The 24,029-nt window shown below is 33.7% G+C and overlaps 1 protein-coding gene across 1 annotated transcript; it reads left to right on the forward strand.

The window, feature by feature from the left end:
- Positions 1-23,234, forward strand: LOC118185231 (uncharacterized). Its single transcript, XM_085808173.1, has 9 exons — positions 1-85; positions 2,520-2,630; positions 3,857-4,225; positions 9,283-9,525; positions 10,730-10,806; positions 12,724-12,842; positions 14,238-14,515; positions 17,861-18,000; positions 21,773-23,234. Exons 1-9 carry the CDS (start codon positions 1-3, stop codon positions 21,938-21,940), a joined length of 1,590 nt encoding a protein of 529 aa, XP_085664299.1. The 3' UTR covers positions 21,941-23,234.
- Positions 23,235-24,029: the final 795 nt, after the last annotated feature.

Here is a 24,029-nt window from a genome sequence, read left to right on the forward strand (position 1 = left end):
ATGCCCTCAAAACGGTATCTGTTCCCATTGACTAATGATCAGATGATTGACACGTATACTGTGTCACTTTTAAACAAAGATTTAGGTATGAAATTTTCTTTTCGTAAGATCCTTTACTGATCGGTCTTTTTAGCTTAACAATATTCGTAACTCAGTGTTTAATTTCTAAATTACAAGTGCTAGAAATGCTAGGATTACATTCTTTTACGCATGTACATGCTTTCTAGCATATCTATTAGGTTAAGTTGACTGCTAATAGTTTTAGAAGTGGTTACCCTAATTTTTTTTCTCCCCAGTGGCGGGCGCTTGCCTATGCCGGCATCGGCCACTCTTAAGGCCAGATGTGGTGGTCTCTTTATTATGGAGGCACCTAATAGGTGGGCCACTTTTGCCTATTATAAAGGGACAGACAATTTTACATCCATGCCTTCTCCAGGATTCGAACCCCGGCCCTTCGGTATCACAGTCAGGATCCATTAACCACTGTACCGTCTGGACGGCGGTTACTCTAATTAAAACACATACTTTTTATCCACAAATATAAGAAAAATATTTAATTATTAATTAAGAAAAAATATTAAATAAAGAGAGATAGGGTAACCTTTGGATCCGTCCTCCGGGGTGTTCTGCGTCAAAACTGGGCGAATTTTTTCGTTTCGTGTGTGTAAAATCGGTCACCCACTGTATATTATAGTGCATTTCAGCCACCTGTATGGATTTAGAAATGCATGGGACAAATATTTAAAGGGCTCTTTGTCGCTAAAACTAAAATTTTTAAAGCTTTAATGCGAAGATAGGGTACATGATTGACGTGCCAGAAGGCTCAAATTCTTCTCCGGAACTTTCAAATGTTTCTCGTTTAAGCAGATGATGGTGTCCGTACAAAATGTGAAAATCTTCTTTGGGTAAGACGTTTTTATTTCGTGTGCAAAACAACTAAGAATAAGAGAGAAACCCTGTAGTTAAACAAAAGTAAATATCATCATATTTTAATGTAATGCCTGAAAATCTTTAATTTGATCCATCTCAGTGGAAATTTTTCAAAACAGAAATAAACTAAATCTGTAACAGATTTCCTGTAAAAATTATTTATGTAAAATTGTAATACTAGCTTTATACAATATAATTTAATTTCAATGTTAAATGTTATTAAAACGTTTTATAAGGTATTTCTCCCACTTCGCCTTCGTGGTGTTCCCTAAAACCTTAGTCGCCCTTTAAAAAGGGGAGTATATAAGGTATTTCTCCTACTTCCCTAGCGTGCCTTCGTGGTGTAACGGTAGCACGCTGGGCCGGTATTCTAGAAGTCAGTGGTTCCATTCCCGGCGAAGGCGGTTGCTAATTTTTCATCTCTCTGGCTTTCAAAAAATCCCAATGACTCTACAGTTTTAACGTTAAAACTAATCACTAAAGTTTTACAATGTGTAAGTACAAAACTATATAAAAAAATGTAGAAAATCATTAAGCTATTTAATAAAAAATAGATTGCTGTATCCAAATTTTGTAAGAAAATATTAAAATAAAAAAAAAAATAGAAATTGCTTCAAAGAAAACGAATGTTTATAACCTTAACTTTTAAATATAATGTGCAAATGTAAAGTGTAATAAAAGCTTTCTAGGAGAACTATTCAAAATATCGCTATGGACTTTAAATTAATTTGGAGAATAATATATTAAAACTGTATTATTTGGAGGAAAAAAACCTAGTTTTTAATTCTCACTAATAAGTGATTAAATCAAAAGAATAAAAAGAAGAATTAATTCAAATTAAAATTTCAAAAAAATAAATTAACTTATACTGCATAGTATGCTAATCAAATAAATTTGAAACAATCTGATCCCTCACTGTAAGCGTCACTACACTTCAGTTTTCGCCTATTAGACAGAAGATTCCTGAACGATTTGCAATCGTTCAAGGAAATCAGTTTTCGTTTCTAAACATCATAAGTGTTGAAAATGCACCGTCTATTACTAACCATTGTGCAAATGTGGATTTGTGACATACAAGACTCGAAACCCGTTGACGCGTATTCGGATCGTAGTTCTCAATTTCAGCTTTTTGTACAGACTACTGAAAATTTTGAGTAAAAGGAAAACGAGTGATAAATTTACTAATGTGCATTAGCTCTAATTGAAATAAAGCTTTCAGTCAGACTGTATTGTTACAGATAATGATTAATATTAATTTCAATAAGAAATCAATTTAAATTAAGAAAATTTAAATTTATAAACGAGAAAAACTTCGCAGGTAATTTATTGAAACTTTTTATTCGCTAATAGATTTGTCACATTGATAAGTTTTCGTAGTAGTTAATGTTACTTAAATCTGTACCAATATTCTCACAGTTTAATAATGGAAGAGAGCTTTTATTAGAAATTTAGTTAGCTTAATTCTTCTTAATTTAATTAATTAATGTTTATGTTTTAACTAATATTAATTGTTTTAAAACTTATGATTATGTTTAATTATCATTAAATTATTATGTTTAATTGTCATTGAATTATTATTTTTTTTACAGAATACTCTCAGGCAATTCTGCAAGAGATGAAATTTCTTTTCTTCGACTGGATCTTATGCGTATTTCTGACCATCACTGTTTCTAGCCCTCAGCGTGGTACTGATCCATCAGGTAAGATTTGTTTCTTGTTATTATAATGGAATTATTAGGGAATTTATTCGAGATCAAGCTAATAAGTATCAAGGGATTATAGCAATTCGTTTAGTTCAGGTTATTCATAAAACAAATAAGTATTCTTTGTGGTGAATGGCTAATTGAGATTTTTGGTGCAGTAAATTTTACTCCGTATGGCAATGTTTCTTTCACACCATTGTTCAGACATTTGCTGATTAAGAAATCGCAGGAAACTATGGCTGAACATTTTGCTCATTTAGCCATCTCCTCATCGAGAAATGTTCCCATTGTAAAACACAGAGGACGATAGATTGTAATGTTTTAAAGAGTCCAGTCAGTACGATAATATGTGAGGGTATTAATGTCTGTAACTAAAATTGTCCTCTTGAATCTCTCATTTTATCTTTGACAAGTTAACTTGTAGAGTCCAGGTGGGTTAACTTCTGTCTGGATACAGGAGTAACAGGAAACTACACAGAAGAAGGGTTCAAACCCTTTAATTAACTTAAGTTTACAATGCGTCAACTTGACGCTAACAAACTCCGCCTCTACTTGGGCGGTAACTGAAAGTCAGGTAATTGAAAATTAAAAGTTTAAATGTTTAAGAAGTGCTCAACTAATCTACAGAGCTCAGCGAGATCCCGATCTAAAACCCCTTCTGAGCTAGTGGCAGCAAAGCAATGCAAATTAAGCCACTTGAACCAGCAATGAGCAAACGTACCTACGGCAGAGAAGGCAGCTAGAGCCTAACTCTCCCGTTCATCTACCGAAACTCGACTTTTAACTACTTCCTTCGACATAGAAAATTTGCATGCGTTCACGCGAGCTACGACATTAAACTATTCTGGCACTGACAATTAGGGGAATGAAGGCTTATATAAAAGTCTGAACTTCAAATTTAAAATGTTAGTAGTTAAAATAAATACAAATTCCTACAAACTGATTTTCTGAATACATTTCTACCACAGATACCACATTTTTTCCCTGCGAAGTATTTTCGCGTAACTTTATTCATTATAATACAATATTTACACGATAACAAAGCACATTCCCACAATAACAAAACTTCGTTCTTTCACATAACATTTCGCGATTATAACTGTAACGAATTGGATTCTAATTGAAAAAACATGATACCATAAATACTTATTATTATAACCAATATTTAGTGACTTGTAACTTTTTTTCTTTGATACTTTTCATTAATTTTGCTCATTCAGCAGGTAGACTTCAAGGGCAACTTTGTAGCACAGCTACAGTGAAAGCTGGTATCTGTGTTCCTTTCCAACGTTGCCGTAATCTAAGAGGTCACAGAAGACTATACAGGAGTAGTACCTGCAATCTTGGGGGGAAAACGCCAAGAATTTGTTGCCCTCTTTCTGCTGAAAATGAAGTTACTTTACCGAGTAGCACACTATCTACAGATACGCTTCATTCTACAGATGTGCTTCAGCTTGGTAATATCTCCTCTTTTAAAGAGCTTCCTAGAAATGCAGCAGTTTCTGAAGTAACTACAATATCTTCACAAACACTATTGCTAGAAATTCTGACAACTGTGAAAAAGGAATTAATTAAAAATCCTGTTACTTCTAGTAAGTATTCTATTTTAAACTGGTTATGATTCTGAACGGAATTTCAGATACTAATACATATATTTTACTAACTTTAATAGTATGGGATTAATCCAAATATTTTCAATTCTGTACAATTCCCTTTCCAATTTTTAATCTACTGTGTGCCTCCTAAAGTATGTTACTTTATTATTTATATTCTGAATGGAGAATAGAGATAAAAAATTCTTTACTCTGGAATTATTTATTCGTAGTGATTATCCAAAGGTAACTGGGATGTATTTACATAACATGCAAAAGTTGTGATTGCACTTCTGGTGAAATTGTGAATCGCAAAACGTTTTTCAGGAATTCGAAATCAAAATCAAATTTCTAGCACTCACAGTTTTATGTACTCGGCCTCTTCACTAGTTTTGTTGTAAATGAAATTACGGTAACACTTTTTAGATGCACGCAGCTAGAATAATTCTAAGACAATAATCATAGAATTCTCATATCCATAAATTAATCCCCTAATAATTACCAATACTTTATTAAAAGTGAAATCGTGTACCAAAGTTCCTTATCACCCTTAAGAAACATACAGACATTCTTTAAAAAATATAAGTAAGAGAAGTTTTAAACTCCGCGTCGTCTAAGTCCGATTGTGTAGTTTAATAATACACTCATGTCCATAAATTAAGGATAATGCAAAATCAGGCAAAGGAAGACTTAGAAGCAAAACAAATTTGACTTATTTGTAAAGCTTATTTATTAAACAAAAGGTAAAGAGCAAAAAAAGATGCTATATGTTTGATATTATTAATATAATTAGCGAATTTTCACCCTGGAGCAAATTACAAAAAAAACCCTATTTACAAAAGACTAATATTACATGGTTGGTATGATTGTTAATACATTGTATGTCTCCCAGACGATGCAATATAGTCCGTACAACGCCTAGGCATGCTGACTATAAAATTAACGATCTGATCTTGCGGGATATTAACCACTCAAAAAGCAATGCTCTCCGAAGTTTTGGTAGACATGTAGGAGGAGGTTGACGGGCTGCAACTCGTCGGCCAAGCATGTGCTCTACGGGATTCAAGTCCGGTGAGAATGCTGGCCAGTCCATACAATTGATATCCTCCGATTGAATGCATTCGCTTACGATGTTTGCACGGTGAGGACGGACGTTGTCATCCATAAACACAAATTCTGCGCCTATGGCGCCCCGAAGCAAACGTACATGTTGCTCTAGAATAACGTCCCGATAGATTTGGCTTGCCATGGTTCCAATTTGAACATGCAGGTCAGTTCTGGAACGCAGAATAATTCCACCCCAAACGAGCACTCCTGCACCACCGTAACGGTGTCGTTCAATGATGTTTTCTTGGTGGTAACGGGTACCTGGAGCTCTCCATATGAACGTCCGGCGAGAATCAGGCTGCAAGCTAAACCTGAACTCGTCGGAAAACATCACACAAGCCCACTGTTGCGGTGTCCACAATGCATACTCTCTACTCCAGGCTAACCGCAGGCGACAGTGAGTTGCAGTAAGTGGAACGCATCTGACAGGTCTACGAGCATATAGACCAGTCTGCCCTAAGCGTCGGTACACGGTCTGCCTTGAAATTGTCATACCAGTGGCTGAAGACAGCTGACGAGACAGGTCTGAGGCTGTGCTCCGCCTGTTTCTTTTGGCAGTAACTGCCAAACACCGGTCCTCATTCAGCGTTGTAACTCTGGGACGACCTGTGCTGTAACGTCTACTCACATTACCATCATCTTGGAATCTTTGCCAAAGCCTGGAGATGACACTCTGGGCAATCCCAAGTTCGTCTGATACTTCCAGTTGGGTACGCCCACATTCCAGACGGAAGATAATTCTACCACGTAAAAAATCATCCAAATGCGTCCTTTGTGTCATAACTATTCGGTTATTGCACTGAAATGCTTATAAAGAGCCTGCGAACAATTTTACTTCTTTGCCTGTATTCCTAATATATCACTCTCTTACACTCTCGTCATTGTGACGTACCATCGGTGTCATCTGGTTACTTCCTGAAATTTGCATATGATTCTTGAAGATGTGTGTAGTGATTTTACAGGTGATATATTTATTTTAGAGTTGGATTTCCGCGTGACTCCGGAAATTAAATCCTTAATTTATGCACATGAGGGTAGTTCGTTTGTCTGGTAGATACAAATAGAACGGGTGGTAGTAGAATCCATTTGTTCTTCGTTTTGAAATCATTGATATTATTATTGGCATTTTAAGCCTAAAGACGGTTAATAGACAAAAGAATTAAAAAGAACATGTCAGTGACAATAGTGATGTTAAGATCATCAGCAGAACAGAAACTGTCCCAAAGTGGCAGAGTGACTAAAGACAGACGAACTACAGTAGTTCGAGCCTGGCTCGAGTTTCAACGACATGGTCTAGCTGCATAGCGTTTTCATGATTTTCCCTGTGAGAGATGTGAATATGAACCAATTTCTCTTAAAAGTACCACATAAAGCTCCCCCTTTCTTTGGTATTTGACTCTCGCACCCTTTATCTATTTATCTATTAAACAATAAGCAGGCCTGCAATCTGGAAGATGTTCTAGAACAATATGATCAAGATCGTCCATGTGTTAAAACTGTACGAAAGGACTGGTATTTGGCTGTAAATACCCAGCGCTATCCAGCCAGTACAGCAAATGCACAGGTTACAGAACTAACAGTAACCGCGGGAATAGCGTAAATGGCTTATGTGATCATCCTGTATGCCGGTCGGTTTGCATATGCATTACTTTTACCAACCACTTTTTATTGGAAAGTCCTCCATGATGGCATCTTTTCTCTTTATGAGACTCAGTACTTGGCTTTATTTCAAATGCAATCCCGTTTTGAGACGATTTTCTGGTTTTATTTATTTATTTATTTATTTTGATTTAGGGATTTGCCTGAAGCTACTACATCTCTGAAAACCTTCGAACCCCTCATATAATTTCTCTAAAGTTACTCGTGTAAAGCTTTTTCGTAAATATACATTTCAAAACTGGAAACTCGGTGCTCGAAAATATTCACACGAACTGCATATATTTACAAATTTCGATCTTTTACTTCGGTTCAGTTCCGAAGATCTAGTTGAGGAAAAGTATATTATTTCTTAAAATTATTTTTTTTACTATCCATGATCTGTTATTATACATTTGGTCTATAAGAGTGATTCTCAACCTGTTTTTCCCCATGCATGCCTTGCTAGAATATCATCCCCCCTTCCCAAACTTGAAAAATACTACATGTACTTGTATTTAAATTATTTTTAACGATACAACAGGAATCAAATAGAGTTAGGCTGAAACTATGAAATTCCCCCTTGTTGAGAACCCTTGAGAAGTCACTGTGGCATAAATTACAATTACAGTTGGACAACAGACGTTTTCCAACTTGATATTTGTCAAGTCTTCCTCGAGTAATACATATATAACACAACGAAAATTTTACCAGCACAAAAGAATTCGAAAGTACTTCCATAGCAATAATGGAACTCGAATCTCCGCCCCCTATGTTCTCAGGCACTTATATATGTATCTTACATTACCTATTGTCCTATATAATGTGTATTTTTTCTGCTGCCTGAACATGGATAAAATATGAGGCATTATTGTACAATAAGATGAATATCAGATTTATCTGTATCCCAGCCTCGTTTTTCAAAGATTAAATTATTTTAACCTTTTATATATTCCAATAACCGGCATGTACGGATAACAGCAGAAAATATCTTGTTTTTACCCATTCTTTTATTATGCTTTATTTTCATTGTGAGAATGGATCATTTGAGAAATAAATTATAGCACCGTTAAATTAAACATTATTATTAATGTATTTGTTTTATATTTTTAGCTGCCTGTCTACAGCGATTCATCGGGCAGTTTTGTACCTTTTGTATTTTTTCAGAAACATTAAATATTTTTGACTGAATGACATTTCTTGCGAATACTCCTCGCTCGAATGCTCGCATCTTCGGGTTACTGTTGACTCCAACAGTCGGAGGAACTTCTTAATATACAGGGTGATTCAAAAAGTCTTAGACAAAATTCAAAAGATTTTAGCAAGCTTTAAACTTAAATTAAAATACTTTAAACTTTGACAGAAATTAAAAGGCGAATCATTTTTATATAAGAATTTGTATCCCTCAACAACCCCCTTCCTTGAGTATATTATTCTCCGAAACATTCACTAAACAGGGTGAGCCATTATCATTAGCAGCAGTGTTGTGGCAAGTAAAAGCTGCATTGTTACAGTAATATTGAAATGTCTAATATGCACTTCGTTTAAAAGGCAGCGAGTGGAAACGGGTGAGTCGCGATGGTGGTATCATGAAGGGATCCCAAACATACCATCAGATTATCAAAATTTTGAGCTTTTGCACTGCAGATTGTGTAAAACTAGATCCTTCGAGATAAGCATGCAAAAAAAAAAATAAATAAAAAATAAATAAAAAAAATAAAAAATAGTCAGACCCCCAAACTGAACGCAATCCACGTTCAAGTACATGTTGACATTCCTCAGCTCAGAATATGGCAGATGTTACTCTGAGGAACGGATCCAGTCACTGGAAATACGATATTATCTGCAGCATATAAAATTCGCTCGCTAAATTTGTAAAACTGTGTCACACAGCCGAGATTTTTAACTCGACTTCTCACTGCCGATAACTCAGAGGAACGGATCTAGTCACTGGAAATACGATATTATCTGCAGTATATAAAATTCGCTCGCTAAATTTGTAAAAATGTGTCACACAGCCGGGATTTTTAACTCGACTTCTCACTGCCGATAACGCTATCTTTGCATGTGTAAGTGAATAGTGTGTACTAGTGAACTGCGAATGGGTGTTATTAATGTCCATTTTGTATTTATTTGCATAAATAATGCTGTGTTGCGTATATTTTGCGTTATGTCTAAATCTTTCTTATAATTTTATTTTTTAAAAGACAAGACTTTTTTCGTGTGGGAGGAGTATGTGTGCAATAAGTTTTTGAAAATTTCAATTGCAATTTAAATACTATTTATTAGAAATAACAGAATTTGTTGTGTTCTAGTCAATGATGATAATGTCAAAAGCGAACTTAATAGCACTTCTAACGAATCTGGTAAAGTACTAATCCCTGAAGCAACAGAAAAGCATCTATCAACATCTATCGAAAACAAGAATATAAAGCCTAGTTCAGCTACGGGTGAACAAAAGAACGCAAGGAATCTTGAAAGAGCCAACGACTTCATCGAATCTCAAGTTAATAGAAATCGAAACGGACGACAAGAAATTCAGCAACTACTTCCGCAAGGTAATGCTTTGTTTACCGAAGTTTCTAAGATATGTCTTGTTAAAAATTCTAAATTAGCATTTATTATGAAGGGAAATATTTGAGAAAATAAGCAAAGCTGAATATAAGAAATGCATTATTAAAAATTATAAATCAGGATTTATTATAAAAGGAAATATTCGGAAAAACCAAAGCTGAGAATGAATATTAACTAAAAACAAAAGTATTCTTCCCAACGCAACCTATATCTGTTAATTTATATGACGGGCAATTCGTCAGTAACTGATAGCTTGAATCGCAGCAATAAACAACTGCTGAAATAATAATTTTAATAAGTGTCTTTTACCTGAGTTTTTAAGAAAGGTATGAGCTACTATCAATTTCTCTGAATTATATGATGCAAAGAATGCATCGTATCATTCAAAGTGATTTACAGCATTCTTGAATGCTGTGAATTATATGACATCTTTGACAGAATCATCTTTGTTTCAGCAAAGAATTTGTTTTACCATTTATAGTTTAAATATTTCAGTATTTGTATATATGCAGCAAATCATTCAGATGAACTTCGTAGGATGATGAATTGTCATTTTCTATTCCGGTAATCGGACAGACTATTCATATTTTGCATGTAACCTTCAGTTACTCCAGCTACAACCATATTCTCTAATAGATTACCTGTGTGAGAATTATTTACCTTGAACTCATCATGAAGGACAAAGCTGATAAAAATGTTGGTTTTATTCCGCGCTTTGCATACAGTGATCTAATAAGTCACCCTGCATTAAGAAACTGCATAAATTTCATACTTAAAAAGATTAAAAGCATATTACTACTGAATAATGCGAAGAAAGCGATTAAAAATAATAAGCCGATATTAGAACTATTTTATAAGAAATAACCTTAATCTGTAGGTTAACCTCACTGTTTATAATCCGCTATACTTTTAATTCTAATATTCAGAATATAACGTATGCTCTCAGGATAAAAGTAATGAAGCCCAAGATTAAAAAGAAGGCCAGCCCGAGCCAGAGGGGCTCAAAAAGCAAAATATTGCTGTCATTTTGTATCAGAGGGTTTTAGGTCGATTTCTAACAAATAAATTTTGAAATTTGAGATATTGGGGAATCGATAAGAAATTTATTTTAGCAAGACGGAAACACTTTGCATATATGCCTAGTTTTAAAATGAAGTACCTTCGATTAACGAAAAATTTTCTTTTTAGAATGCGGCCAAAGCAAAGCTACATTCCGAAGAATTGTAGGCGGTCAAGATTCTGTTATCGGTGCCTGGCCGTGGATGGTAAGTAAACTATAAATTTCTTTAATATTTGTATTTTAACCTAAATCGTCTAAAGATTGCAATGTAGTTATATGTCCCTATTGTCTATTATATGTCTATAACCTTTTTCTTGTAAAGCCTTGTCCTCATCTTTGTCTCATAAACAATTCTATTGTCAATTGGCTGTAGTCATAAGAAATTCTAATGGCTACTTGCACTTGGCTTTATATTACCATTACAGTACACTAACATTAGTGTTACATTATTCCATTATAGTACACTAACGTTAATGTTACCTTATTACATTATAGTACACTAACATTTTGCTTTATAGTACACTAGCATTAATGTTATATTTTTACATTTTAGTACACTAGTATTTTGCATCATAATTAAAAGTGTATCATCTTTTGCATGGTTTACGTCTGCATTTTGATATTTCTTTAGTTTATTACGGCAACGAGTCCTCCATCGGCAGAGCGATAAAATCACTGAACCCTGTAGTTCTGTCCGGGGTTCGAATCCCAGCTAACAAGCGTTTTCGGGATTTTTTTCATGTGTAACGTGTATATGAGCCACTTTCTCTTAAATTCCTCCACGAAGGCATGCCTACCCTTACGCATATAGCCTCGTCTACTTTGCTGTAATCAAAATAATCAATTATTATGGTGACGCACAAAATGATATCCGCCAAGATGAGGGATTCCCCATGGGTGATTTTTAAGGAATACTGGCATATATCTACTTTACACGTGGGGAAAAACACAAAAATTCCAATGAAGCTAGCCCGTTCAATGGAATTCGAAACACAGACTGGACTACCAGAGTTAAGGGATTTTACCGTTCGGCCGCTGGTGGATCAACATTTTGATATTTGGATGGCATTGTAAGGATCTTAAGTTTTACTAACGTTTATTTTATTTTAAATCTTTACTATCACTTCTTATTTTCTACTTCCGGCCAGAATTATAAGCGTGAAGGTATTTATGCAAAGTTTGTCTGGCGAACGCCAAGTATTTAAGTTGTGGCTTTTTGCCAAGCGAGAGAGAGGAAGCAGTGAGTCGAAGCAGGCCGCTTACCTTAGAAGTTACGCAGTTGCTTGTTGCCTTCCAGGCCAGAGGTTTTAATCCTCTTGATAATTTTTAAACGTATTGTAGTGTTCACAGTTCTCTGTACTACATACGCTTCCTGTTAATATAAGGCCAATCTTCCACGTTTATTATTTTAAAGTTAAATTAGAGTTTAGTTCTATTTTTATATTTTTACGTTAGACCCCGAGTAGCGGGTCTGTGTATTCCGAAGTACGGAAGTTTTTGTAAATAGAGAAAAATAAAGGGTTTTGTATACCCTTCTTGTGTATCCTGTCTACTTCCCACAGTTTTGAACATAGCTTTAGTAAGCTCTCTGTTCCGAGTCAGGTCCTTGCATGTTCCCGAAGAAGGTAAGAAGGAACATTGACCCTGATAACATAATTAAGCACATTTCATTTGTATATGGATGGCACAACATGTTACCATTCAAATGCTGTGCAGTAGGCTGACTTCGAATCCAGAATGTGGAAATAAAATATTCATTAAATAAGATCAATGATGAATGGATGATGAAATTTTGCAATGTAAGGTAAATAACATAAACATTATCGTTGCAGTAACTAATGTTTGAAATTAAAACTGATCACAGCGTCATACAAAACTTATTTAAAAATGCTCAAATGGTATGCTCAGTAATGCTTATTTCAGACTTCAACTGAAATAATCATGTTGTTTTTCGGAATTATGACGAATGAATTCATCATGTAAACAATGCGGAACTAAATTGATGAGACATGAACAACGATGTCAAAAACACTGCAATAGCTTAAACATAATTACCTTTAAAAAAACACCAGATATTCTTTTTCATAATTCCAATATCTGTAATTTGTAATGAATCTTACAGGCAGTATTATACTACATAACGCCTAGAGGAAGATCCGCAGAATGTGGAGGTGTCTTAATCACGGAAAAGCATATACTTACTGCTGCACACTGCGTCGTCATTTCTAGATCAGGAGCAACGTGAGTATGTTTTAGTATGATTAGTGCACTGAGCATAAATCTACATATTTAGTCTGGTAATGTGAAAAAATAGCCATAAAATATATAGATTTTATAGATTTTGCTGATTATGCATTTAAACATTTGATGGTCGATTCATGCGAGTAAATAAATATAAGTGAATAATTACAATAGTTTTGAACTGACTACTCAGAAGGTTCTAAGAAATATTAAATTTAATACGAAAAACTGGACTTTTAAATTACATACTTTTTTAAACCTCAAGTCATAAGATAAAATTGCTATCGAGATTTGGTTATTCGAATATGATAAAGCACAACAGATAACATACTCCATTCTGAGGGTAAGTGGGTAAAAACATATTAACGTGTGTCCCTTGGTGAAAATTCGCGATTTTTGGCAGTACATGGATACCAAGTTTGTGCAGTTCTTTGATTTGTTATTTTGGCTTTGATTTTTCTAAATTCTAAAATTCGCGATTTTTGGCAGTACATGGATACCAAGTTTGTGCAGTTCTTTGATTTGTTATTTTGGCTTTGATTTTTGCGGCAAAAATCGCCAGTACACAAAGCCAAATAACGTATGTAACGTAAAATATGTAAAATAAAGGTCCAAGGATGCTACCTTGCGGAATACCAGCTACGATATTCTTTACAGTAGAAATCGCCTTTCCGTGTTTAATAGTCAAAGTGTGCTTTTCCAGAAAAGAGTTTATGAGCAAAGCCAGTTCACGAGGCAGGTCGAGTCTGATAAATTTGTAGAGCAGACCTGGATGCCAGACGCGGTCAAAAGCTTTACCTGGGTCGAACTACTAGCATTCATCTTTTATCCACTTGGTGGACCTCTACATACGCATACGTAATTGTTTTAAGTTTTCAGCACTCATCTGTCTGCCTGTATAGCTTTTCATCTTTATCTGCGCATGTAAAATTTGTTCTTTAAAAGCATTATGATTTAATAATCATAGACTCATTACTATACATTTTTGATTTTCGATTTGTAAAAAAAGCTTATTTTCAAAATTCTGCATTAAAGTTCATATGATGTTCTATATTTCCAAAGCATTGAAGACTTTTTTATCTGATAAGTACATAATAGAGGTACGCCCACCAGCGGCCGAGCGGTAAAATCGCTGAACACTGGTAGTTCGGTCCGAGGTTCGAATCCCGCGAACGGGCTGGCTTCATGGGCGTTTTGGTGGTTTTCCCCATGTGTAACGTGTATACGAGCCGTTTTCCCTTAGAAATTCCTCCACGAAAGGCATCCCTCCCCTTAGGCAGATAGCCCTAGTGTGCTTTGCCGTATTCTCAATACACCACACACACCAATACACCATAATAGGGGTACTGATATAACGAATGTCTTAACTAATATTTATTGTGTAATCATTTTCAGAATAAATCCGAGGAGGATTGCTGTAGTACTCGGAGACTATGATATTGAAAGTGATGATGACGGTGTAGTTCCAGTTCAAAGGAGAGTTCATTCCATAATTAAGTACAACAGTTTTGATCTTCGTACTTTTCAACATGATATTGCAATACTCATATTAAATTCAGCTGTTGAATTCAATAGCAATGTAGCTTGTGTTTGTCTTCCCTTCGAAACGTTTCACGGAGATGATTTAGCTGAAAGAAATGCCTTTGTAGCTGGCTGGGGGACAACGTCCTATGGTAAGTTTTGAAATTCAGCCCTCATAAAGAAAGATCAAAGATTATTGAAAATACCGTATCATTTATTGGCATCAAAACAAATGATAAAATTTTGACTTCCATTTTTTATAATTTGGGAACTGCAATGGGAAATAAACCTTCATCTTTATGATTTCTTCGTTTTTTAGAGGAATTAAATTTTGTAAACCTGAATCTGACTTTATGCACAGGATACAATATTTATTCATGTTATGTTTATTTAATTCAATTAGACAACATTCTCCCATTATTTCTGGCAGAAACTCCCTTCTACCAATGTACATTACATCACCAGTCCTCTTTCGACCATAAATTCAGTTGAGTTGCTTTTGAACTGATGGATTTCTCATGAATTAAGATATACAAATTTTGTTGAGACTGGTGTTATAAACTCTAGAAGAAAGAGATGTCTACTCTTACACTGCTGTATAAAATCTAATAACAGCTTTATGCAGCAAAACAAATTCCAAGAATTTTTTTTACTAATAAACAAGACGGTATACAACATTCCTTTTTTTTTATAATATTTTATCTCTGTAACAATGCGTCGTATAGGAAGCACATAATTCTTTTATTAATGAGCAATCAAATATTAGGTATGAAGACGTAACAGGATAGCAGCTACATAGTAATTCTGATACCAAGAAATTTATAACTAATGTGACACTAAAAATATTTCCCATTATGGATTCCATGCTAAGAAACAGGAGTCATTACAATCAATGCATGCAGTTTAGTTCATAATTCAAAATAACAGCTGTTCAAACAATTGTCCGCACAGAGGTTACTTGAATTAAAAGGTAATTTTCCATAGTAATTGATCTGAAATTTTCAAATGAAGTAATAGGGAAGAAATTAAGTATAAATTATATGAGTGAGGTAAACTACAGCTGACACCCTTCTTAGTTCTTCCAAAAAAAAAAAAAAAAAAAACTTTCGGTCAGATACTGAGTAGTGGGTCTTCCCATTTCATGATTACTAAGCTTGAATTCCAAATTTAGCAAAACAATTCTCTTCAAAGCGACCACTCAAGATTCCATATTTTTTAAACTTGCGTGGATGTGGTCATATTGCATAATGATAAAAGCCTTTTTTTTTATTTCTATTCGCAGAACACTTGTCGTATTACAAACATACAGTGTTTCTGAGAGGGGTTCACCGCAATTATGTATTATTTCTAAAAAAGACTAGCCTCCAGTGCCCGAGCGGTTAAGTTTCCTGAACACTGCTATTTCGAGCTGACAAACGAGCTGGCTGGATGAGATATACGTGTTTTTTTTTTCTAATGCAATAACGGGGATATGATCCAGTTCCTGAGAAAGTACTCCACAAAGGCGTCCCTCCTTTTAAGCGAATAGCTATATTGTGCTTTGGCATAATTCAATAAATCTAAATTCCCTGCTGAAATATTATGTAGCTGACTTTCATCATAACTAACAAATCGACATCCGAATAACTGATTGAATGTTGTACGTGAAAATGTTAACAGCACTAAGAATAAATGGCAAAAAGGATAGGATATAATTTTTACTAAAGGAATATTAGATTAATAAACGTGAAAGAATTAATTTGATAATTAATTAGCAATTTTTATAGAGGTAACCTCATGCAGTTATGCATCTGCCTTTTTCTAATCATTTTAAGACTAAAAGTTTCATGAAAAATTACCAGTAAAACTTTATAAAAAAGATTAATCTATTAATGACCTTTATTCATTAAGTATGTGAATTTAAAATTCTATTAAATGCTATAAGTTGCTTTAACTTTCCGCTCACTTGCAGTTTTTAAATGCTTAAGCTTCCTTCTTACTTTTTCAGCAAAAATGTATTAGTTAATTCAAAATTATGAATTATAAAAATAAATATATTCCTATTTCCTTCTTGCGCTCCCAAATCATTATGCGAATATGCATTTACAACTTTTAAAACCAGAAAAACGCATGTCTGCGATGTTATCGTCAAGCAATGATTTGTAGATGCTTCATTTTTTACCACGGTACTTTCGACGACGATGAATTTAATCTGCGAAGTTTTTGAGTCGCTTTGTTTTCGACGACGATTATTTTGTACCATGATGTTTTCCCTTTGCTTTCTTTTCTCCCATGATGTTTTGTACCACCATGTTTTCGCCTTGCGTTGTTTTCTCCATAATGTTTTCGTCTGCGATGTTTTTGCCTCGATGTTTTCAGCGGACACCTATTTTTTGTGTTTAACAAGATCAGCCACTGTTTGTGGCGATGTAACTTAAAGTGACAGTCAAATTCAAATTAAAACATAGGCTAGTAGTCAAAGGCTACTCAATCAACTTTAATTCTAGTTTCTTCAGAACTTCTCATCGGCGTATGATTTAAATGACGGCATCTACGTATAACGAGAGGCCTAATAATTTTAATCTTATTAGAGCTGACAAAACCTAGTAACGTGAACTCCAAAGGCAGAAACACGCTCTGTCTTCTATCCGAAACCTCAGTTTAAAGCCTTTCTAATGATTTACGCTTCTGGTGAGGAAACGAAAAAAGAGAAGTTATAGTAAAGGTTTAAATCATAAATAACTGGTTAATTAAAATAATAATAACCCTATAATTAAATGTCTTTTTAAGGAAAACAATAGGAATGATCTCAAAAGAAACCCTTTTTGTTTGATCACTTCTTTGGAAAACGCATTTCGAACTCATAAAATAGCATACTATTGCGACTGTATAAAATAATAGATAAGGATGTCAGTCAATCATCTGTTACTCGATTATCTTTCAAGTACAACCTTCAAACTTAATTTTAAATTTTGAAAATTGGTGACACACTACAGCAAAGCTTATCCTATACGTTTATCACGTATAATAAATATTTGTTAGCTTCATGTTAAATTAATATATATAGGATATCACTATATTTAACAATACTTATTATTTATATATTTATTAGAATATAAATTATGATTATAAATACATGCATTTAACTATTTTTATCATTTTGTTGCGCGATTTGATCCAGGCCTCTGCAGTTCCATGGCTGAACGCTTTATTTAAAATTCAGTCTACAAGCCTCAACTCAAACCATTCCACACCAGTTGAGAAGTCTGGTTAAAGCAACCTTGAAAAAGAAATCTTTGAAAAAAAACAAGATATTTTCTTCTTAAAAATTTTAGCAGGTGTTCAGAAATGCTAAATTTCTTTAAACTAAATTAAATTAAGAATCTTAAATCTATAATTTTATTTTTCTGCAATTAGTGTAATTAGTATTTGTTTATATTACTCATTTATTGCAAAATAAAGTGCGAATCTTATATGCATATTTTGGGTATTCCATATGACTGTCGTTACATTTTTAGGAGGACCCGCGAGTGCGAAACTGCAAGAAGTACAACTCAAGATTTGGGAAAACAATAAATGTAAACAGGTTTTTAGAAGAGATGTTCCTATCACCCAAGTAAACCTTTGCGCTGGGGATGGCTCAAAAGATTCTTGCCGGGTAAGTTGCTTTATCTGAATATATGAAGGCTGACTAATTTTTTTATTTTCCAAGTTAGATCAATTTTGGAATGATGTCACTAAACGTTAGAATCATCTTCATCGAGCTTCGCAAACTATGAAATTGAACTATGAAAACTATGAAAACTTAGAAAATCGCAGTCATATTTTTCTTCGCTGAGAGAGTCAGTACAGTGCGCAACTCTAGCACCTAAACGCTCGCGGATTTTAGTCCTAAAATTTAAGTTTAAACAAATACAAAATAAATTCAAATACACTTAATTTTACTTCTGTCTGCCGATAAAACCATCTTATTTTATATATATATATATATATATATATAAAGGAAATAAGGGTTTTTAAGTTCTTTTATTTTCATTTTGAATTTCTTAAATAGAAAACATGGAAAGTAAATTTATATTAATTTATTTTTCCAAGAAAATTATGCTCTGTTTTTTCTTCTGTCTGAGGTTGAACACATTATTTAATAGATGATTATTCATTTTTTACAAGAGTGAAATGTCATTATAAAAACCTAATAGAGAACATTGGACTTTATAATGTCAAACAAAGTATGTAATAATTTTCTGTTATTGGATGGTTAATTAAATGAGAATTATGTGCCATTTAGGATGAATACCTTAGTGAAAAAAGTTTTAAGGAAAATTGTCTTGTGTTTATGTGACATACGGAGCAGATCACAATTTTCATAATTCCATTTTTTATGAAAAAGAAGTTTAAAATGTATTTGAAAATAACAAATTATCGGTGCTTAACAACTAGCGCCCAAATTTACAATTTTGTACATATTTTATATACTAGGTTTGAGCTAAGAATATATCTCTTGGCTCCTTCCTGTCTTTTATTTCTTTCAGTACAACAAGCAAGCAGGTAAATTCACCCATAGTAAGAGCTGAACGCTCGAGCTTGCAGCAAATATATCTCAAGCAATTTATTTTAACTGAGAGTACAGAAGTTAGAAAATGACTGCTGTCGACATTAAAGACGACAGCTTAAAGTTGGTTGAAGACGAACTGAAAGCATTTTTGAAGAACTAAAAGTAGCTGCAGACAAAATAACAAATTATATTAGGTAGACTTCTGTAAATTCAAGGAGGTTGACCTCTTTAAAATCTAGCAGAACTAAACAAGACATTCTTAAAGACTAAGCGTAAAGTAATTCTTGTCAAGAAAAGGGCAAGTGTGATGTTCTTAAATATTACGTTTTACCATTCATAATTTAAAAACTTGCCAATTTATTCTGTTCAAATTTAATAAATTTCACAATTTCAGTTGCCTGATAAAGAAAATGATAATCTTGTTTTTTCTTATGCACCTCCAGCTGAGTAATTGTTTTGATCAACATGCTCAGTGCACAAACCATGCTACTCCACAGCGTTTCACTAATATTTTCAGTGTTACTTCTTTATAACTATATTTTTCCTATAAAATTTTCTATTCGATTATTCAGTTATTATTATCTTATATAAGATCAATATAAATATTTTAGAATTATCATTATTTTCATTATATTATTACATTTGTAATGTAATTTTTTTGGTGTGTGTTGTTTTAAACTATCCAAGAGGACATTACACTAGTTATGCTATAAATAATAGATTAAGCTGCGATTTCTAGTACTTCATGCTATAAAAATGCTTTTAACTACTGATATATATTTTTAGTTCTTCTCGAAACAAACAAAGGAAACATTTTAAGCCAGTTATCTACAGTTCAACGATTGAAATCTCTTTTGAAAGCCACATTTTTTTAAACTTAAATTTTATAGGTAGGTATATTGTTATTCACATAATTACGGTACTCTTACGCTGACTTTATTAAGAATGTCTTCAGTCCGATCAACGGTCATTCCCTGAGGTCGACCCTCTTCCGACTCTCCCATCCACACTTGGCTTGTATACTCGTTTTGTGCATCTTCTTTTGTTCATCCTCTCTATACGTCCAAACCATCTTAACATATCTTTCTGAATTCTCAACGCTATATCTTTTTTCACTCCACAACACTCCCTAAAATTAACTTAATACTTCAATTTTCGAGTCCTAGTTAAAGTATATAGGTATGTCGAATAAAACTTGATACTACACATAATAACGAAACTATTTATTGATGAAATAAAATTTTAAGGCATCCAAAAGCGTAAATCATGATAATGATGAACAAACACTAACATTTGACGGTCTTAGTGTTGTGTGTTTCAAGATTTTCTTGCTTTTATGAGAGCTTTCCCGTGTGTGCTATTTTGTAAAAGAGCAAAAGAACCATATTTGGCTCGCGAGCAACGGTTTACCGACCCCTGGCCTAGCCAACTAGTCCACTGACGTCACTTCAATGAGTAATATGCACAACAGAATGACACTTTAAAAGGGAAAAGCCTCAGATTATTTTGACGAAGGTGCAACAAAAATCAGTAGTGTTTATAGATGTTTATAGATGTGTAGTGTTTATAGATGTATTTATCTACATTCGCTTTATACGTCGTCTTCATCTTCAGTCTTCTGAGCGTAGTACAAAGTGTATCCCTATTAACCCCTTCATATCAGTATAAGATGTAATTTGCCTAATACTCACCTACTTTCTTGCATGACAGAATAATTAGGATCGCTGAACCGGGTTCGAATTCTCGTGAGCGAGTCCGGTGTATAAGTGTGTTTGCAGTTTGTCACATGTGTAACGTGTAACCCCATGTGTAAGCAAGATCCAGTTTTTCTTGGAAACTCTTTCACAAAGACATCCCTCCCTTAGCCAGACAGTCTTCGTGTGTTTTGTCTTAATCATCAATCAATCAATCGAATGCCTACGGATATAAGAGTTGCTTTTCTCGTGTGTTCATAAAATACAATAGATCAAGTCCTTCGGCAAGAAGAAAATTCTTCAAAATAATGAGGAGACTATCCTCATCTCAGCATTTCTAATGGCTTTATCAAATCTATCCGTACGTAACGCTAGAAGAAACTTTTCCAAAAAACGCCTTTTTTCCAGCATTAGTTTGAAAGGGAGGAGTCTAGCTGAAATTCTTGTGCTTAGCAATCTGTTGCACGTATATACCGGCAACATTTCGTGAGGCTGAGGAAAATGTTTCGCTTGTAACTCTGTCTACATAGGAGAGGAATGAGAGAGTGTACGTCTAGACGGTGTTTCTTTGTTTCTCGTAGGTTAATTAATCAGATTTCCTAGAAGCGAAGATTCTCTGAACTTCTGTTTCTTTTGACTCACAGCTGAGGGTAGCTAGCAGGTCCAATAGCAGCTCAAGAAAGTATCATATGCATACACTGGAAATCTCAATTTCATGACCTGTTCTTATGTAGCATGTATGGGATGTTATATGGAGACATGTCACTGCCCTATATGGAAAAATAGCAATAATTATTACTACCAGCTCTATGATGTAACATTGTTTCTAACAGAAAGATACATCTCTATGATTTCTATATAACTCTGTTAGGGGATTATTCTTCATATTTTAAGGCACTTCGACTCTTCAATTTCTATAGTTTTTTCCAATATTATTATGCTTGCATTTAAAAGACGTCTCATGTAAAATATTATTGGGAAATTTTATAGCTTATAGTTTAATAAAGATTTTCAAATATTTAATTCTAATTAAATGTGTATTTTTTGAGTTACTAAAACTTTTCCTCTTAGTTTTTGAACTTATGAAAAACAGCAAATTTTAGATAAAATGGCATCATTTATGCAATTTATGTTTACACGTAATTAAACTTATATTGAAAGACTACTGTAATCTTTTTCAGGGTGACTCTGGTGGACCTATGATGTTAGCAGGTGCAGATGGAAGATTTTATTTGGTGGGCATCGTTTCTTTTGGTAAAAAATGTGCAGAACCAGGGTATCCAGGAGTTTATACTCGAGTTAGCCATTACCTGGATTGGATTAGAAAACATATTGAAGAAACGTTATAGACAATGATATGTTAAAAACAATAAAATATTAAGATGGCAGATATTTTATCTTTCAAGACCTGAATAGCCTCCAGATTCAAAATATGCTTATGTAAATTGTTATTAATAAATTTCTAAGAAAAGTGAAACTCATATCAAGTAACATTAATGGCAGTATTCAAAATGCTAAAATGCCATGAATTCCTCCACCACCAACGACCGGACGTTTGCTAAACGGCCGAACCGATCAATCATTTAGCCATCTTAACTTCGATAACTTTGTCCAAGATGAACCACAGGAGCTGGTCGTTATTACACCACATGATGGAAAACAGACAATCACAAATATTAATGCTTTCTACAGGATTCCAGCACGGACCCAATGATCTGGCAACCGGCTCAAATTCCATAATGCAGAAAGGAGTTTTCTTTCTGTTTTTTTCCTATTCTTGCTTCTTCACCTTTTCACCTTTGTAAGGTGAATTGTCTGCTACTGACACACAGCAAACATATTATTAATGTACTGCTAAATGTGGAATAAAAGTAATATAAATTAAAGTCAGTTAAAAAAAGAGAGAAAGGAAGAAAAAAGAAAGCTGCTGTTTTCTTATTGATAGCATTAGATATAGGGAAATCCCTGTCGAAATGTAGTTAAAAAAGTACCTTAAATCATTAAAACATTTTTCACATTTTTCTGCAGAAAAAAGAAGAGAGGCAAAGTCATGGAATTCTGTAATGATATACAAGATCCAGATATGATTCTTAGCACAAAGGATTTGCAATGAGAAGTGGAACTTATTATGAATTCTGGAAAACTGTTGTATATAACAGCAAATATAATATTTCTTACGTCTATAATGGTGAAGCGGTCTGAAAAATTCAATGTAATTAAAACCTAACACACCTTTTTGTTTTGTTCTGTTTTGTGTTTATATCGAAAAATTTGTGGCAGGCAAACATAATTAATTAAAAGCCGATAAAACAGAAAAATGGTGTTTAGAACTGCTTTATGTTCAGACACAATTTATGCATAAACTCAAATTCTACAATCAATAAAGCAGTTCATTTCCAAACAAGTAATGAACTAAACGATTAGTGAATCTCAATATTCCACAAAATTTCAGTGTATTCCGATATCATTCATCAGAATTTTGGTGTTTCTAAATTAGTAATATTTTCGACACAAAAAAACTGGAAAATGAAATTAAGATTGTAACTTAGGAAAACAAACTGCTCAGTAAAATTTTATCAAAACGCGTTATATTTTATTTTAGCATATTCTGGTACTTCAGCTGAAACTATCTGATGAGTGAGAGAAAACATTTCATAGCAACAGTATTTTAGAGCACATATTTATGTCATTTTGTTAAAATGTTTTAGTTAAAAAATTTTTAATTAATAATTTTTGGTGCTATGAAATTTAATCAAAACTTTGTGTGAAACACAATAAAACCTTTCAAGATTTTATTCTGATTTCATACTTGCTGTTTTAGAATTTTTCATTTTTATGCAAAATTAAATTTGAAAATTGGAAAGTAGTTTTGTAAGGATCTTAAGTTTTACTAACGTTTATTTTATTTTAAATCTTTACTATCACTTCTTATTTTCTACTTCCGGCCAGAATTATAAGCGTTAAAGTATTTATGCAAAGTTTGTCTGGCGAACGCCAAGTATTTAAGTTGTGGCTTTTTGCCAAGCGAGTTAGTCGAAGCAGGCCGCTTACCTTAGAAGTTTACTCAGTTGCTGGTTGCCTTCCAGGCCAGAGGTTTTAATCCTCTTGATAATTTTTAAACGTATTGTAGTGTTCACAGTTCTCTGTACTACATACGGCTTCCTGTTATTATAAGGCCAATCTTCCACGTTATTATTTCAAAGTTAAGTTAGTGTTTAGTTATATTTTTTTATATTCTTACGTTTAGACCACAAGTGGTGGGTCATTGTATTCCGAAGTACGGAAATTATTGTAAATAGAGAAAAATAAAGGGTTTTGTACACCCTTCTTGTGTATCCTGTCTACTTCCCACAGTTTTGAACATAGCTTTAGTAAGCTTTCAAAGTTGTCTGGCGAACGCCAAGTATTTAAGTGTGGCCTTTTTGCCAAGCAGAAGAG

Source organism: Stegodyphus dumicola, chromosome X1 (genome assembly GCF_044657685.1).
Source record: "Stegodyphus dumicola isolate Sdum_Otavi_A_Nest chromosome X1, ASM4465768v1".
Classification (NCBI taxonomy): Eukaryota; Metazoa; Arthropoda; class Arachnida; order Araneae; family Eresidae; genus Stegodyphus; species Stegodyphus dumicola.

Coding starts and splice junctions, on each gene's coding strand:
- LOC118185231 (XM_085808173.1), top strand. CDS start 1: ATGCCCTCAAAACGGTATCTGTTCCCATTGACTAATGATCAGATGATT. Junction 14,516..17,860: donor CTGGGGGACAACGTCCTATG/GTAAGTTTTGAA, acceptor TTACATTTTTAG/GAGGACCCGCGAGTGCGAAA. Junction 18,001..21,772: donor GCTCAAAAGATTCTTGCCGG/GTAAGTTGCTTT, acceptor AATCTTTTTCAG/GGTGACTCTGGTGGACCTAT.